The sequence below is a fragment of the Cibotium barometz genome, chromosome 38 (genome assembly GCF_041138505.1).
Source record: "Cibotium barometz isolate CiBa-2024 chromosome 38, ASM4113850v1, whole genome shotgun sequence".
In the NCBI taxonomy this organism is placed as follows: domain Eukaryota; kingdom Viridiplantae; phylum Streptophyta; class Polypodiopsida; order Cyatheales; family Cibotiaceae; genus Cibotium; species Cibotium barometz.
The window spans coordinates 39,811,140-39,830,700 of NC_141083.1; the positions used below are offsets into that span (position 1 = coordinate 39,811,140).

The 19,561-nt window shown below is 40.1% G+C and overlaps 2 protein-coding genes across 2 annotated transcripts; both read left to right on the top strand.

Annotated features, from left to right (window-relative positions):
- Positions 1-4,174: 4,174 nt before the first annotated feature.
- LOC147616699 (uncharacterized) lies at positions 4,175-5,022 on the top strand. The gene has a single exon (XM_086777782.1). The coding sequence runs from the start codon at positions 4,403-4,405 to the stop codon at positions 4,931-4,933; it is 531 nt and encodes a 176-aa protein (XP_086633908.1). The 5' UTR covers positions 4,175-4,402; the 3' UTR covers positions 4,934-5,022.
- Positions 5,023-17,162: 12,140 nt separating this feature from the next.
- Positions 17,163-17,972, top strand: LOC147616700 (calmodulin-like). The gene has a single exon (XM_086777777.1). It carries the CDS (start codon positions 17,367-17,369, stop codon positions 17,883-17,885), a length of 519 nt encoding a protein of 172 aa, XP_086633903.1. The 5' UTR covers positions 17,163-17,366; the 3' UTR covers positions 17,886-17,972.
- The last annotated feature ends 1,589 nt before the right edge of the window (positions 17,973-19,561 follow it).

Sequence of the window (19,561 nt, forward strand, 5' to 3'; positions counted from 1 at the left end):
CAAGCTTCTGTTGCCAATCAGAAAGGCAAAGGTAAAACTTCTTCACATGGTGGCTATAAGCCAAAATCAGAATCCTCAGGTAAGGATGCAGAGAAACAAGGTGATATACCTAAAAAGAAGGGCAAGTGTCACTATTGTAGAAAACCAGTGCACTACAAAAATGAGTGCAAGAAAAGACTAGAGAAGGAGAAAAAGAAAGAATCGGGCATCTGCACCAAGTGCAGAGAAGAAGGAATCTACAAGTTTTACTCAAGATGATTGGGCATGGACTGTACATTGCAGTTATGACCCTTCTGTTCATGATGTATGCATGTCAGTGGTAGAATTGGATGCTTAGTACTTTGACAGTGGTGCTAGTAAAGCATATTACTTTAAAAAAAATATTCTCATCTCTGGAATCTATCCCAAGTGCAAGAACCGTCACATGTTCAAATGGTTCCTCATATCCTGTCAAAGGAGTTGGTAGAGTTGTGCTCACTGCTGCAAATGGGGGCGCATTTACTCTTTCTAAAGTTTTATATGTGCCAGGCATTAAGAAGAACTTGCTATCAGTTTTTCAGCCTTAACCTTGTCAGGATTAACGGTGAAATTTGTGGATGAGATATACAGTTCATGATAGAAATGATGGTTATTCTATCATTGCCTTAGGTACCATGTTTCATGGCCTATACAAGATGGATGTATTTGAGAAGTTGCAGAATGATGCTTGCTCAGTCCACGACTCGTTCTATGAGTGATGCAGAGTTATGGCATGCATGATTTGACCATCTGAATTATGGCAGTTTGTTACGCCTTCAAAAGCATGATATGGTGTCTGAGTTGCCAACTCTTGAGACCCCTGCTAGACATGTATGTGAGGGGTGTATTCTTGGTAAAATGCATCGAGCATCATTTCCAAACGATGGATCTGTGAGAGCTATTAAGAAATTATAGCTTATACATAGTGATGTATGTGGTCCTATGAGGGCACCATCTATTGGGGGACATCTCTACTTTGTCACTTTTATTGATGATTACTCCAGATATAGCTAGGTGTATCCATTAAAGCAGAAGTCAAAGGTATTTATGTGCTTTAGGCACTTTGTATCCATGGTTGAAAATGCATGTGAATGTAAAGTTGGCACCCTTCATTCACATCAAGGGGTGAGTATATGTCTAAGGAATTTCATGCATATATGGCTGAAAATGCATGTGAATGTAAAGTTGGCACCCTTCATTCACATCAAGGGGTGAGTATATGTCTAAGGAATTTCATGCATATATGGCTAAAAAAGGCATAAGGCATCAATGTACAGTGCCATACACACCTCAGCAAAATGGTGTGGCTCTGAGAGGAAGAACATGTCTCTCATGGAGATGGCACGATGTATGGTGAAAGCCCAAGATTTATCTCATGGTTTTTAGTTAGAGGCAACTATGTGTGCAAACTATGTGTTGAACAAATCCCCTACCAAGGCTTTGCAGTCTAAAACTCCTTATTTATGAAGCTTGGCATGGGCAAGAAGTCTTCTGTGGCTCATTTGCGTGTTTTTGGTTGTCTTGCTTATGCTCTTGTGCCTAAGCAACAACGCAGTAAGCTTGATGATGATGATGATAAGGTAGTTAAATGCATATTTGTGGGATGCAGTTCAAAAAGCAAGGCATATAAACTCTACCATTCGATCTCAAAGCAGCTTTTGGTAAGTAGAGATGTTGTTTTTGTCGAAAACTCAGTTCAGCCCATGCTTTCATGCAAAAAATAGCAGAATGTACGCTCACACAGGACATGATTGATTCGCTCTTACCTTTGTTTAATGGAGGGCAATCATATATAGAGAAATTGAATGCTCAACCAAGTGCTGAAATTCAGCCTTTGTAGGTGCAAAATCAGTCTTTTGATGAGGCAATTATTGAGGTTGGGTGGATGAGGAGAGAGCAGCCACCATAGAAGAATCTACGCGTATGCCAAAATGGCTTGTGCATACATTGAGGGATAGCAAGTTGGTAGCTTCTTTACCTAGCAAAACTCATGTAGGTTCTCATCATGCAGATTATTCTCATGTGGATCATGTTCTCATTTCTACTTTATGTAATGAGGAGAAACCTATTTCCTTTGAGGAAGCACAGGATGATGATCATTGGATGCATGCTATGCAGGATGAGTATAACTCTATACTCAAGAATGACACCTGGTATTTGATAGATCTACCTCATGGCAAGAAGGCCATTGGTACTAAGTGGGTTTACAAGTTAAAATGCAAAGCAGATGGTAGCATTGATCGCTACAATGCTAGACTTGTTGCAAGGGGCCCAGCAAAAGGGCATTGATTATGATGAGACCTTTACACCCACATCTTGTATGACTACCATTAGGTGTCTCATTGCTTTGGCAGCACATCCTGGGTAGAATGTACATCAGTTGGACATTAAGATTGCATTCTTGAATGGTGATTTACATGAGGAGGTGTATGTATCCCAGCCTCTTGGTTTTGTTGTAAAAGAAAGAGAAGAGTCTGAAGTATACAGGTTGAAAAAGGCTCTTTATGGCCTTAAGTTGGCTTTTAGAGCATGGTATGAGAAGATTCGTGCATACTTGGTTGCAAATGATTTTTGCAACAGTCCAACAGAGAGTACCCTCTAAGTGAAGAGGAGTAAGGACACATTTTTGGTCATCTTTTTATACGTTGATGACATGTTGATTACAGGACCCGATATATATTAGATTTCAGCCTTTAAGGCTAATTTGCAGTCATCGTTTGAGATGTCAGATCTTTGCGCCCATATCTCGTATGACTACCATTAGGTGTCTCATTGCTTTGGCAGCACATCATGGGTGGAATGTACATCAGTTGGACATTAAGACTACATTCTTGAATGGTGATTTACATGAGGAGGTGTATGTATCCCAACCTTCTGGTTTTGTTGTGTGAGAAAGGAGAAGAGTCTAAAGTATGCAGGTTGAAAAAGGCTCTTTATGGCCTTAAGCGGGCTCCTAGAGCATGGTATGAGAAGATTCCTGCATGCTTGGTTGCAAATGATTTTTGCAACAATCCAACAGAGGACCCTCTATGTGAAGAGGAGTAAGGACACATTTTTGGTCATCGTTCTATATGTTGATGACATGCTGATCAACGGGACTCGATATAGATCAAATTTCAGCCTTTAAGGCTGATTTGCAGTCATCATTTGATATGTCAGATTTGGGGCCGTTGCATTACTATTTGGGGATTCAGTTTATGCAGCGCAATGATGGCATTGCTATGTTGCAGTCTAAATATATAAAGGCAACCCACTAACACTCATACAACACTCTTTATCGTGAACCCCACAATCTACTAGTTCACAAACAAACAGTTACAATAGTTACTAAGTAAAGAAGATGTATGTAGATTTATTGCACAAAGAGAAATTCATGGAAAATCGACCTTGTGTAGTTATTAAGGAAAGAAGATCAATGTAGATTTATTGATTTATTGTCACAAAAAGGAATGCGTGGAAAACTTGCATTTGTCTAGTTTACTAAGTAAAGAAGATCAACATCGATTAATTGCCACAAAGAGAAATTAATTGAAAAATGCTGAACCTTGCAAACATTTTTTTTCCCACACTTAGATGTTAATTTCCTATTGGCAAGTTAATTTTTCATTTCTTTTTGGTTCTACATATTTACAATGTATATGCACTTTTCAAGCAACTCTCCACATTGGTCTAGTTGTCTTTAAAGGGGATTAGAAAATCAATAGAAAGATTGCTATAAGAATAATCTTGAAAGTAATGGAAAATTAGTGGAAAACTATAAGGGAAAGTAGTGTTTAAAAGATCACATATACATAATTCAATGTTCACGGAAAAACATTTTCTGAAAACATCTTAAAACTTAGGTATCTTTGGGAATTAAAATTTCACTAGAGAACCTTAAATTTTATAGGAATGGTTAGTGAGTTGGTCCAGAAAAATATCGAGTTACCTTAGATTTTAGAGGAATGGTTAGTGGGGGGTTTGTCCAGAAAAATATCGTGGCGTACAAGATTCCCGAGAGAGAGGCCGAAAAGCGAAGTACGTGCGGACGACGGTAGCGGTTCAAAATGTGAGGGGAAGACGTACGTCACACGTGTGGAGGGTGTCGCGTGCTGACGTCATGCCTGACATCAGCGAGTGTGGAAAGCCTGTAAGGTCTCCGCATGTGCGCTGATTAGCTAATTGAACTCTAGAGAGAGAAAGAGAAAGGAAGATCGCTCCTCTTCTAGCGAGGTACATTAACAACCAGAAGAAGAGAGGGGTCTGTAGAGCGTATCTGCGAGAGACAAAGAAAGAGACGCTCGTGTGTGTGCGTGCGTGCGTGCCTGTGCCTGTGCCTGTGCCTGTGCCAGTGTCTGTGTGTGTGTGTGTGTCTGTGTGTGTGTGAGAGAGAGAGAGAGAGAGCATGTGTCCTAGTCGCAGAAATGCCGGCCTTCAACGCCTCTGGGACCAGATGCCCAGCAGCTCCAACGATCCTTCTCGCCTCAAGCAAGCCTTCGAGGTCCTGGACAGAGACGGCGATGGTGAAATTAGATCTGCGGACTTGGTTTCCTTCTTCGCCAGCTGCATCGGCCAAGCCATCAGCGACGAGGACGTGACGTCCATGATAGCCATGGCGGATCTTGACGGCGACGGGGCGGTGGGGTTGGAGGAGTTCCAACGTCTCATGGGCGTAGGCGCAGCGGGCGGCGCCCACGACCGGGCGGAGGACAAGGCGTTGCGGGAGGTGTTCCGCGTACTGGATGTGAACGAGGATGGGCTGCTGAGCCGAGAGGATCTCAAGTCCGCCATGGCAACGTTTGGGCAGCCGCTCTCCGACGAGGACCTCGACGCCATGGTGGCCGCTGCCGCCGGCCAAGCGGCGGGCCCCAGCAGCAGCAACACCAGCGCCATCGACTTTGATAGCTTCTCCAAGCTCATGACTGCATCCGCCTAGAGCAAATATAGTTAAAGTTATGCCAAAATTTTGTCGTCCATTGTACTAGCTCCCTAACGATTCATAATAAATAAATTTATTGGCAATGATACACAAGAGAAAGTTATCTAAACTCAAGACCACTCAGTTTGGCTTCTTAATTTCTGTTTGGTTGAATTTGATTGTTCTGAGACTTCAGTTTGGCTTTCTAGAAGGCTTTCACCTTTGTATTTGTTTTTGTTTTTCGAGCCGGGGCCAGAGACGTCTCTGAGACGAGAGAAACGCTTTTGTCATTAGCTTTGTATTCAAGTGCTGTTTGCTATGTCGCCGGTTTTCAGCTCTACATATTTTTTTGTTTTGATTTGGAACATGATGGTTACAAACATTCTAGTTTGCTCAACTTTTAATATGAAAGATATCCATTGTTCGAGATCTCAATAGAGAGCACTAATTATAAATGTATGTGTATTATGCAGTCTGTTTCTTTTACTTTATCCTTTATTATATGACATATCAATAGAGAGCACTTACAAATGGAGAGGGCACACCTTGAAAATGAGGGAAAAGGCAATCTTGCTCTCTTCTAGTGCCATGGAAAACCTATCTAGAGCCATGAATGTCATTCCTCTTGGCTAATGTGCTTTTCTTGTTTTAGTATGTACGTTCTTAAGTTGACCAAAGCCACAATTTTTGATGTTGATCTTCAATGTTTACACAATTTTTGTTCTCATTTTCGTAACATGATTTTCGTGCATGTGCCATAATACTTCTTGAGAGTGAAGTGGAGTGAAGTGAAGTGAAGTGAGATGAATTTATCTTTCATACTTTATATTCACAAGTTTGATATGAGATACTAAGGACAATATACATATGTATATGTGTGTGTGTGTGTGTATACATATACACACATATATGTATGTGTATACACACACACACACGCGCACATACACACACAAATATATCAAAAATAAAGTATCATTCTCACAATTTAATAGGACTACTAACATTGGCATTCTTAATTTTTTATTCAATCGTTGCACCAACAAAGTTCTACATTTGCTAAAGACTACCATCATTAGATTGTTCTCTACATTTCCATTGACGAAAGACTACCATCATTAGATTATTCTCTACATTTACTAAAGACTACCATCATTAGATTGTTCTTTACATTTCCATTGACAACCAATTCTTTCCTAAGACCTGAGCTAGTTTGCATGGTGTTCTCTCACTGTTGAGTTCTCATAGCGTGCTTTATTGATTAGACGTCTTGCTCTATAGACTGTTTATGAATCATTAGGTATGGACTTTAACATCTTCTCCTCATACCTTATCTCTATCCTCCAATACTACCATTCGAGCAAGTGTCTCATGGGATTAACATCATGTAATCCACCTTGATAATCCATTGCCTTTTGAAATCCACATCGGGCTTGCCAATGTGATCGCTCCATGCCTTGTGTAGACCATATTGCCAAACTTCCCTCGTTATTAGGAAAGTATGGACCATTAGCCTTCAAGATATGTTGCATTCCCAATCAACATATGCATACTCAAAACACTTAAAAAAACATGTATACATTTAAAATACTAGATTTAGAATGACTCTTACCATGTAATGTGTGATGATACTTGAAGTCCAAGCTTCTACCACCACTGAGTCACAAAATGTAGTAACAACTGATGTAAATTCTTCTGCGTCGTCTGATGTGAAGATCATCTTCTACATCAAAGGTGCCAATTTATCGAGCATTAACCTTTGCTAACCGCGTCATTCCTCCACATTACTTTGATCAGGAACAACCATATGCAACTTCTTCCATCTATCATACTTCTCTAGTTGTCTCCCTAACGCTTTTTCATTCTTTGGTGCAAAAAGAAATTTTCATGCCTTTGCTCCACCAAAATATGGTTTACATGGAAAATTCCTATTTGCACCAGACTTTTTCTCATCCTTCTTGATTTTTACTTGGCCTCGATGTAATCTAATCTCTGATAAAGCTTCTTCTACTTTACTACATGCGGCGGCTTGAGTAGCTTAAGCATGTTGCATCTTGTAAGCAAAACACACATACTGAAACACCAATTTCTTAATAATTCTCACCATGGCATGCAAAGTGCAAAAATGGACTCTGATCAAGGGAATGTTAAGAATAGGATCCCACTTTGGATCTACTGGTACCATTATTCCATCATGACAAACAAGATGGTCACGGTCTAGGACACCATCTATGCATGTCTATTCACGCCAATGTTTATTTCCTTTATTGTCTTTTTTTCTTGATCGCATATAATACAAACAAGGGAACTTTGCATTGGAACCATTCGACACACCAAACATTCACTTCAAAGTTTTTAGATCTCCTGCAAGATGCCGTTCTACTAATTAAGTACTCACCAAAATCATCAATCTTTAAAAGTTCCCAACCACTTTGACGTCTCACAACTTCTGGTATCTCTGTTAAATTGAAGAAAACCTTCAATATCTCATGATCTTCTTCTGGTACCTCAAATGTAGCAAGCCGCCATATTTCATTTTTTCTCTGCACACTAAAGTATTCTGAATGATCTGATAAGATATTACGATTCAAAGCTCTGTTCATGAGGGTCAAGCTTACTCGTTCTAGCTTCTGACCCTTTACAATCTCACTTTCATCAAGCTTAATAATAAATTTTAGCACACCACCACATTCTTCAACCGTCGTATTATAGAATCTAACCATTGCAGATTGTACTTTGTATACATCCAACACAAAGTCATTCTTTTCATGTAGCTTGAATATTACCTCCTTTGAGACTGCCTCCTTTGAGCCAATCTCCTTTAAGCTTGCCTTTGAGGGTTCCTTTGAGATTATCCCAACACTTGTTTGTGAGAGCATACCTTTGAGCTTAATTCACAAGTGTGTATGTGACAGACATGTACAGGCTCACCAATGAGCTCCAAGATTTTATCATTCAACAAATTCCGTGCCTGTAGTACATGATAGGGATGTGGAAGAGGTTAAACTCTTTTTTATTTAACACTGTCTTAAACCCTTTATCCAAAATTCTTAAATAACAAACTAGATAAATATAATATATTAAAAGTTAACATAGTAAACCATAATAATAGCAATAACAATATATTAAATCATAATATTAAGCATACCAATTAAAGCATAACATCAAGCTTAACTATAACACATTCTAAGAAATTTAATATAACAATTTACATAACATTGAATCATGTCAGTAAAGTAGAGTATAATATTATACTTAAATATTGTACCCTTACATTAAACAGTAATTGAAAAGAAAACCATATTAGAAAACCATAAGAAGATATCATTTAACATTTTAAAAAAGACCAAACCTCCATAGCTTTCTTTTCCTTTGAAGTTGCAACACAATGGATATCTCTGAACAAAAAGATATTGTAGGGAGTGAACCTGATTAGCTATAGGACCACAAAGATAGCTTCCCAGAGGAACTTACCCAGATTCCTCCACAAAGGAAAATTGACCCCGAGATTGAGCTAATTCATAGAGCACAACCTGTGGCAAAAAGGGCATATAAAATGTCAATCCCAGAGTCGACATGGGACTCAAGAAACAACCCTAACTAATGTTAAAGTAGGGCTTCATCAGGCCGAGTGTATCGCCTTGGGGAGATCTAGTCCTATTCCAGAAGAAGAAGGATGGAACCTTATGGTTATGCATTGACTATAGGAGATCTAGTCCTATTTCAGAAGAAGAAGGATGGAACCTTACGGTTATGCATTGACTATAGGAGTCTAAATCAACTCACCGCCGTGAAAAATAAGTATCTAATCCCTAGGATTGACGAGCTTCTTGTCACTTCACTTGTACTTCACTCATTTTTCTTATCAATCTACTTTTAGTGTTGTGCTTCCATCCATGTTTTCTTGATTTTGCTATATCTATGTGTGTGTTGCTACTTTGATCTCCTCTCCAACAATCACTTTGATTGTTATCTTGAGTTTGGTAGGTTTACATGCAAGTTTATTAATTATTAACTTAAAATCAACCAATTTGTTTTTCATAATGTGTAACTCTTTTATCTCTATAAAAATATTACTTAATTATTTTAATTATAAGTTTTTAAAATTTAATTAAATATTTTCTACCACTTTAGAGGAAAATCCAATGAGTATTTTAAAAAATCCACCTCTTGAAACTTAAATTTAGAAAGAGTAAATGCGTCCCCATTTGCAGCAATGAGCACAACTCTACCAACTCCTTTGATGACAGGATATAAGGAACCATTTGAACATGTGACGGCTCTTGCACTTGGGACAGATTCCAGAGATGAGAATATTTTTTTTTGAAGTAATGTGCTTACTAGCACCACTGCCAAAGTACTAAGCATCCAATTCTACCACTGACATGCATACATCATGAACAGAAGGGTCATACCTGCAATGTACAGTCCATGCCCAATCATCTTGAGCAAAACTTACAGATTTCTTCTTCTCTGCACTTGGTGCAGATGCATCAGCCAAGCTATGCCCGATTCTTTCTTTTTCTCCTTCTCTAGCCTTTTCTTGCATTCATTTTTGTAGTGCTATGGTTTCCTACAATAGTGTCACTTGCCCTTCTTTTTAGGCATATCACCTTGTTTCTCTGCATCCTTACCTAAGGATTCTGATTTTGGCTTATAGCCACCATGTGAAGAAGCTTTACCTTTGCCTTTCTGACTGGCAACAAAAGCTTGGTCTCACCAACTCGCATAACATATCTGTTTTGCCTAGACTACTCTTCTTGCAAAAAAGAGTACTGAAACCAGCTCATCAAATGTAAGGGAATTTGGATTTCCCTTCATCATGAGTCTAAGGGTACATGCAAAACTCTGATAAGAATCTGGAAATGCATTGAGAACTGTGGGCACCAATGTACTATCAGGATATATCTCATCCACACTGGCAAGCTGCTCCTTAAAATCTTTAATCTTGGTCAAGAAGCTGTACATTGAGTCTCCCTCATTCATGTGCTTAGACTCCAACTGTTTGCACAGATATGCAACACGTGCTTCATTGCGTACATGGTATAATGCAGCAAGTGCATCCCATGCATATTTTGAAGTCTTACATGACCGAATATGAGGAATAATGCTTCACTTCACAGAAAGTGCAAGCATTGCACGTGCATGTGCATCTCTTCCATCCCATCTCGTTTGAGGAGGAGCAGTGGGAGAGGTACCGTTGGTGCATGTGGAGGAGCCACATCTGTATCAGATTCTACTTCAGATGATGTACCTACAGCACCTGGTTGCATTGGGAGTTGTGAAACAGGATGAGTTTCACTACCACTGACTACATTCCAAAGGCCTTTAGCAACCAATACATGCCTCATCATATAGGACCACAGTGGGTAGTTAGTCCCATCAAGTTTGTCCTCAGCAGAGACAACATGTTGAATACATCACTACTGCCAGCCATGACTTTCTACCAAATGCAAAATCTTTCAACACACTACAAGTACTCAGTATTCACTGAATACAACCCTAGATGGCTGCTAACTAACTGAATCACCTGCAAAGTGTATGAAAAATAACACAGAGTAGAGAATAGAGTGTTACTAGCGAAAGTATGATGGTCGATATTGTTGAAGATACTATCGATGCTAATGTACACCAAATCTTTACACAGCCCAAACACCCAAAATCAAGTAGAACCAATCCAAAATGACGCCTCTCTAGAACGTCTACAGGCAAAAACCTTGCGGTGCCCAAAACCCACCCCCGAATCATGCCACAGACCCCGAAAATGCTGTAGAATTTGTGTGCAGCACACTATAGTGTATGCCTTCTTCTTCGTAGAGGGTATCTCAATCGGAGACAGAAAAACAGGGTTGTAAAGGAGGGAGGCAGACTACTAGATCAAGTGTCAAGGAAGCTAGCTCTGATACCAAATGTTGAAATTAGGGTTAGGGTTATAACAATGCACACACACAAAATAGATAAGCTTGAGAGCACACAAACTCACTAGATTAGAATAAACAAATGTGTGCCGCCAGATACAAAAGATAAGTACACACCCCAAAATGAGTAGATAAGAGGGTGTACATACGCATGGGGAAAAAAACTTCCTAGTGAGGGAAAAAGTGCGCCGATGGTCCTAAGTGTGTTCACACACATCACTACCATATAATGCTACAATGCTAAATAAATGTGCATTGTCTTTCATCGATCACTTGATTAGTTATAGTAGATGGATTAGGCAATACCTTTAGTGTATTAGAAAGGAGAGAGACTCCCAATGTGCTTGGAAACATGTGATGAGTATGCGGATTTTCCAAAAGCCACAAAGTCATTGGATAAGCTGCAAACAGCTTTCATCACACAATTCGAGTCTGTAGGGTTTTAGGATTAACCTATTTCACAATTGCTTTCCAATGTGGTTATAGAATGTGAATTTCCACATACAGGTTGTTGCGACATTTAACACTCAACACCTAAGGTCGTCCATTCTTTCCATTAATTAATTAATGCACAAAAAAATTTGGCACCCAATAATTATTGGATCCACTTTTGGCATTAAGCTGATCACGGAGCCATGTAAAAATAAAGCCCCATTTCCCAAGGGTAACTATATATTCCCATCCTTTGGTAGCCATACAATAGCCGTTATAGCACAAAGAGGCATCAAACTTTTTTCCATCATGATTAACCACTGTATTAAAACCAGACAAAAGCTATTAGCATAAAGAGGTACAGTGGAAGGTGTTGAGCCCTTCTAAAGAGTAAGACAATCCAAATCCTTTCAGCGGTAGTCTGGCAGTTTGTTACGCCTTCAAAGGCATGATATGGTGTCCGAGTTGCCAACTCTTGAGACCCCTGCTAGACATGTATGTGAGGGGTGTATTCTTGGTAAAATGCATCGGGCATCATTTCCAAAGGATGGGAGCTGTTAAGAAATTATAGCTTATACATAGTGATGTATGTGGTCCTATGAGGGCACCATCTATTGGGGGACATCTCTACTTTGTCACTTTTATTGATGATTACTCCAGATATAGCTAGGTGTATCCATTAAAGTAGAAGTCATAGGTATTTATGTGCTTTAGGCACTTTGTATCCATGGTTGAAAATGCATGTGAATGTAAAGTTGGCACCCTTCATTCACATCAAGGGGTGAGTATATGTCCAAGGAATTTCATGCATATATGGCTGCAAAAGGCATAAGGCATCAATGTACAGTGCCATACACACCTCAGCAAAATGGTGTGGTGGCTGAGAGGAAGAACATGTCTCTCATGGAGATGGCACGATGTATGGTGAAAGTGCAAGATTTACCTCATGGTTTTTAGTTAGAAGCAACTATGTGTGCAAACTATGTGTTGAACAGATGCCTACCAAGGCTTTGCAGTCTAAAACTTCTTATGAAGCTTGGCATGGCAAGAAGTCTTCTGTGGCTCATTTGCATGTTTTTGGTTATATTGCTTATGCTCTTGTGCCTAAGCAACAACGCAGTAAGCTTGATGATGATAAGGCAATTAAATGCATATTTGTGGGATGCAGTTCAAAAAGCAAGGCATATAGACTCTACCATTCGATCTCAAAGCAGATTTTGGTAAGTAGAGATGTTGTTTTTGTCAAAAACTCAGTTCACCCCATGCTTTCATGCAAAAAAAAGCAGAATGTACGCTCACAGGACATGTTTGATTCGCTCCTACCTTTGTTTAATGGAGGGCAACCATATGTAGAGAAATTGAATGCTTTAACCAAGTGCTGAAATTCAACCTTTGTAGGTGCAAAATCAGCCTGTAAATCAGCCTTTTGATGAGGCAATTATTGAGGTTGAGTGGATGAGGAGAGAGCTGCCATAGAAGAATCTAGGCGTATGCCAAAATGGCGTGCGAGGGATAGCAAGTTGGCAGCTTCTTTACCTAGCAAAACAACTCATGTAGGTTCTCATCATGTAGATTATTCTCATGTGGATCATGTTCTCATTTCTACTTTATGTAATGAGGAGAAACCTGTTTCCTTTGAGGAAGCACAGGATGATGATCATTGGGTGCATGCTATGCAGGATGAGTATAACTCTATACTCAAGAATGACACCTGGTATTTGATAGATCTACCTCATGGCAAGAAGGCCATTGGTACTAAGTGTGTTTACAAGTTAAAATGCAAGGCAGATGGTAGCATTGATCGCTACAAGGCAAGACTTGTTGCAAGGGATATGCCCAGCAAAAAAAGGGCATTGATTATGATGAGACCTTTACACCCACATCTTGTATGACTACCATTAGGTGTCTCATTGCTTTGGCAACACATCAATGTACATCAGTTGGACATTAAGATTGCATTCTTGAATGGTGATTTACATGAGGAGGTGTATGTGTCCCAGCCTCTTGGTTTTGTTGTAAAAGGAGAAGAGTCTAAAGTATACAGGTTGAAAAAGGTTCTTTATGGCCTTAAGCAGGCTCCTAGAGCATGGTGTGAGAAGATTCATGCATACTTGGTTGCAAATAATTTTTGCAACAGTCCAACAGAGAGTACCCTCTAAGTGAAGAAGAGGAGTAAGGACACATTTTTGGTCATCTTTTTATACATTGATGACATGTTGATGATAGGACCCGATATAGATCAGATTTTAGCCTTTAAGACTGATTTGTAGACATTGTTTGAGATATAAGACCTTTGCGCCCATATCTCGTATGACTACCATTAGGTGTCTCATTGTTTGGTAGCACATCATGGGTGGAATGTACATTAGTTGGACATTAAGACTGCATTCTTGAATGGTGATTTACATGAGGAGGTGTATGTATCCCAACCTTCTGGTTTTGTTGTTGTGAGAAAGGAGAAGATTCTAAAGTATGCAGGTAGAAAAAGGCTCTTTATGGCCTTAAGTGGGGGCTCCTAGAGCATGGTATGAGAAGATTCATGCATACTTGGTTGCAAATGATTTTTGCAACAATCCAACAAAGAGTACCCTCTATGTGAAGAGGAGTAAGGACACATTTTTTGTTATCGTTCTATACATTGATGACATGCTGATCAACGGGACTCGATATAGATCACATTTCAGCCTTTAAGGCTGACTTTCAATCATCATATGAGATGTTAGATTTGGGGCCATTGCATTACTATTTGGGGATTCAGTTTATGCAGCGCAATGATGGCATTGTTATGCTGCAGTCTAAATATATACATAAGCTATTGAAGAGGTTTAATCTTGAAGACTGTAAACCAATGGCTACATCTATGGAGATAGGTACTCGACTTAGTCTTCAAGATGCAGGAGACTCTTTTGATGCTAGTTTGTATCAGCAGGCTGTTGGATCCCTTCTTTATGTATGCAACACGAGGCCATGTATACAATATGCGGTCTCACAGTTAAGCAGATTTATGCATAGCCCAGGTACAAAGTATTGGCAGGCTCTTAAGCGGGTTTTTCGCTATTTACAGGGCACTCAATATTTTGGATTATTTTATCCAAAGGGGAGTGAGTCACAGCTGCACGCTTTTAGTGATTCAGATTGGGCTGGATGTTATGACACACGAGTGTCCACTAGTCGGTTTTGCTTTCACCCTTGGTGATTCATGTATATCATGGCTAAGCAAGAAGTAGCCTACAGTGGCCACTTCCAGCTATGAAGCTGAGTACAGGGTAGCTTTTATAGCTACAATTGAGTGTGTGTGGCTTAGACATCTTATGGGGCTGATTTGGGTGTTGGACAGTCGTCTAGCACTATGATTTTCACTGACAGCGAGAGTGCATTAGCGGTTGCGAGGAACCCAATGTTTCATGCTCGCACTAAGCACATTGAGGTGCATTACCACTATGTCAGGGAAAGACTCTCTGCACAACAGAGATCAGCTTGGTCTATGTGCCTAAACATAACAATAGGCAGATTTATTCACGAAGGCTCTTCCTCATGAGAAAAGTTCGAAGCTTTTCGTAAAGCTTTGGGCTTACTACCATTTTAGGATTGATCAGCCATACCCTGTACATGTTCACATCATCACTCCAGGGGGGACATGTAGCATTATATGGTAATGATGTGTGTGAACACACTTAGGACCACCGGGACACTTTTTCCCTCACTAGGAGGTTTTTTCCCCCATGCGTATGTACACCCTCTTATCTACTCATTTTGGGGTGTGTACTTATCTTTTGCATCTGGCACATATTTGTTTATTCTAATCTACTGAGTTTGTGTGCTCTCAAGCTTCTCTATCTTGTGTGTGTGCATTGTTACAACCCTAACCTTAATTCCAACGAGCATCTAGGATAAATTTTCATTTGTTTAGTTGGGATCGCATTTGTATGGTTGTAGACTAAGGTTCACATATAGTGATTATAATGATAGATAGAGGATATTATGAATAGTTATAGTAAGTCCAAAGGTCAGGACCTTTGACATTCCTCTTAAAGGCTATTTAAGCAAGCCCAAGTCTTTGTATTTGGTACATATACATACACATACACTACACACGCTCAATACACAATTAACAAGTCCTTTAAGAGGAATGTCAGGACCTTTGACATTCCTCTTAAAGGCTATTTAAGCAAGCCCAAGTCTTTGTATTTGGTACATATACATACACATACACTACACACGCTCAATACACAATTAACAAGTCAAGTTTATGCTTTTCTATTCATAAGTAAAATCTAGCGTTGTTATGATGATGTTTATATTATGAGCCCCTTCCAATAAATTGGTTTCATAGCTTGATGGGTATTGTAAGAAAGAAGAGCTTTAGCCAGAGCTTGAGCCTGGTATTAGCCTTTTCTATGACCTTGGACAATTGGTTAGAGTTTCTTACTTCCTTGATAGTTGTAGGTTGTAAGAAAGGTAGTCTCGAACTAGCCTTTAGTAAAAGATTTATTCTCTTTATCTATTCAATGTCTTTCTAAACCTTTTAGGTAGACCTTCCTCATGCTATTGCTAATTGTGTCACTAATTTTTACCTCGAGATTCTTTGTGGTTAAGGAGAAATAGCATTCTTAGTAGGCTACTGTAACTATCGCCACGTCCACAAAATAAATATTAAAAGAAAGGCATGTTGCTCTCAAATGTATAGATTTTGGAAAAAAATTCTTCTGCAACTCACTTGAGGCCGAGCCATAGTGAGTCCTAAGGTTCCATAGGAAGTTTCTCATACTCCATAAGGTTGAAAGAAACCATCGTCCTTATTGGTAGCCTTTGTTTACTTCAAAGATAATTTTTAATTTGTCCTCTCTCAACTATATCCTACCTTGGATTGTCACATGATCACCTTTATCGGATGCCTGTACCATGTTATGTGACTTGAAAGAAATCTACCAATAAATTATGTTATGTTGTCTTTAAGACCAATAGCTTCCACCCACATGGCCACATAGTCAATTTTCATTATAATAATTTATTTGTTATATATATTTACAATGTGTTTTGAATGGAAAATAGTTACAATAGCTACTAAGTAAAGAAGATGTACGTAGATTTATTGCACAAAGAGAAATGCATGGAAAATCGACCTTGTGTAGTTATTAAGGAAAGCAGATCAATGTAGATTTATTGATTTATTGTCACAAAAAGGAATGCATGGAAAACTTGCATTTGTCTAGTTTACTAAGTAAAGAAGATCAACGTGCCACAAAGAGAAATTAATTGAAAAATGCTGAACCTTGCAAACATTTTTTTTCCCACGCTGAGATGTTAATTTCCTATTGGCAAGTTAATTTTTCATTTCTTTTTGGTTCTACATATTTACAATGTATATGCACTTTTCAAGCAACTCTTCACTGGTCTAGTTGTCTTTAAAGGGGATTAGAAAATCAATAGAAAGATTGCTATAAGAATAATCTTGAAAGTAATGGAAAATTATAAGGGAAAGTAGTGTTTAAAAGATCACATATACTTATATACATAATTCAATGTTCACGGAAAAACATTTTTCTCAAAACATCTTAAAACTTAGGTATATTTGGGAATTAAAATTTCACTAAAGAACCTTCAATTTTATAGGAATGGTTAGTGAGTTTGTCCAGAAAAATATCGAGTTATCTTAAATTTTAGAGGAATGGTTAGTGGGTTTGTCCAGAAAAATATCGACTGTCATACCCTGGCGTACAAGATTCCCGAGAGAGAGAGGCCGAAAAGCGAAGTACGTGCGGACGACGGTAGCGGTTCAAAATGTGAGGGGAGGACGTACGTCACACGTGTGGAGGGTGTGGCCCTTGTCGCGTGCTGACGTCATGCCTGATATCAGCGAGTGTGGAAAGCCTATAAGGTCTCCGCATGTGCACTGATTAGCTAATTGAACTCTAGAGAGAGAAAGAGAAAGGAAGATCGCTCCTCTTCTAGCGAGGTACATTAACAACCAGAAGAAGAGAGGGCTCTGTAGAGCGTATCTGCGAGAGACAAAGAAAGAGACGCTCGTGTGCGTGCGTGCGTGTGTGCCTGTGCCAGTGTGTGTGTGTGTGTGAGAGAGAGAGAGAGAGAGAGAGAGAGAGAGCATGTGTCCTAGTCGCAGAAATGCCGGCCTTCAACGCCTCTGGGACCAGATGCCCAGCAGCTCCAACGATCCTTCTCGCCTCAAGCAAGCCTTCGAGGTGCTGGACAGAGACGGCGATGGTGAAATTAGATCTGCGGACTTGGTTTCCTTCTTCGCCAGCTGCATCGGCCAAGCCATCAGCGACGAGGACGTGACGTCCATGATAGCCATGGCGGATCTTGACGGCGACGGGGCGGTGGGGTTGGAGGAGTTCCAACGTTTCATGGGCGTAGGCGCAGCAGGCGGCGCCCACGACCGGGCGGAGGACAAGGCGTTGCGGGAGGTGTTCCGCGTACTGGATGTGAACCAGGATGGGCTGCTGAGCCGAGAGGATCTCAAGTCTGCCATGGCAACGTTTGGGCAGCCGCTCTCCGACGAGGACCTCGACGCCATGGTGGCCGCTGCCGCCGGCCAAGCGGCGGGCCCTAGCAGCGCCATCGACTTTGATAGCTTCTCCAAGCTCATGACTGCATCCGCCTAGAGCAAATATAGTTAAAGTTATGCCAAAATTTTGTCGCCCATTGTACTGGCTCCCCTAACGATTCATAATAAATAAATTTATTGGCAATGATACACAAGAGAAAGTTATCTAAACTCAAGACCACTCAGTTTGGCTTCTTAATTTCTGTTTGGTTGAATTTGATTGTTCTGAGACTTCAGTTTGGCTTTCTAGAAGGCTTTCACCTTTGTATTTGTATTTGTTTTTCGAGCCGGGGTCCGAGACAAGCATGCTCGTCTTTGAGACTCGAGCAGAGAAATGCTTTTGTCATTAGCTTTGTATTCAAGTGTTGTTTGCTATGTCGTCGGTTTTCAACTCTACATATTTTTTTGTTTTGATTTGTAACATGATGGTTACAAACATTCTAGTGTGCTCAACTTTTAATATGAAAGATATCCATTGTTTGAGATCTCAATAGAGAGCACTAATTATAAATGTATGTGTATTATGCAGTCTATGTTTCTTTTACTTTATCCTTTATTACATGACATATCAATAGAGAGCACTTACAAATGGAGGGCTGAGAAGATCTAACCTAATAATCCAGTTGGTCTCCTCATGAGAGAACCGGAGAAAAGGGGTTCCAAACTATACTCAAGGGGTGGTAGGCGGTCCATGCGCAGAGCCCATATATCGAGAACCAAGTGGAAACTAAGGCATACCATACTCCAAAGTGGCTCTTGACTGGTTGTCTCGAGGACCCAAGGAAACCCTCGGGTATTTGTGTGCGGATCCATGCGACTTTCTGGAAGAGTGCATCTACTATCATCGGTACTATAGCAAACTCTACCCGGATAATGTGGTGTGGGACTGATGGTTTGTTGCAGATCATAAAGGAGAACATCACGACTTGGGGCCTCTGTACTCGTTACCAATCCTTATTGGATAAATTTGGCCACCACCAGAAGAAGCTTCTCCATACATCAAGGCTTGTGTGATGAGGGTGTCAAAAGGTCAAACCTTCATCTTGGGCTCCTGGAAATGTGCCTGGAGGCATTGTTGCTCAAGTAAGCTCAAGGCTACATATCCCCGCGTCACTCTGGATGTGCTGTAGGAAGCATGGTGAAGTGTGGGCCACTAAAAGTGACACCAAGGTTGAGAGACAATCTCCAAAGGATCCCCTTTGTATGTGAAGCTCAATCTAGATGTGAAGGGGCAAGAAGTATTGAAGACAATTATCTAGGTTTTACCAAGGTTAATAGAAAGGTCTCGTTGAATGTAGAAATCTTCTAAGGCATCCAACTATCTCTGAAGCCCCTCGATTGAATTTGAGGGGAGGACGATGTCATATGTATAAATTAGTATGGGGATCAATATGCTTACTAGTGTGGGACCAGCCCCACCTAATCCATCAATGAAGCTTAAGATCTCATCAATATAGAGGCCAAAAAAAGTGGGTGATAGAGGGCAGCCCTGTTTCACCCCAATAGTGTTGGAAATCTCCTACAATGTAACTCCTAGGGCTCTCACCGGACTCATAAAGGGAAATGATATTAGATAAGACTCCTATCTCCTATAGATGGTGTAGGAGGCCGGCTCGAGGTACAGTATCAAAAGCTTTACGAAAATCCACAAACCAGCAGTAAATCCTCTTATTTCGTGCTCTACCCTCCTCGATGATGGCACGGAGGGTGAAGATGTGGTCAAGGGTAGAGTAG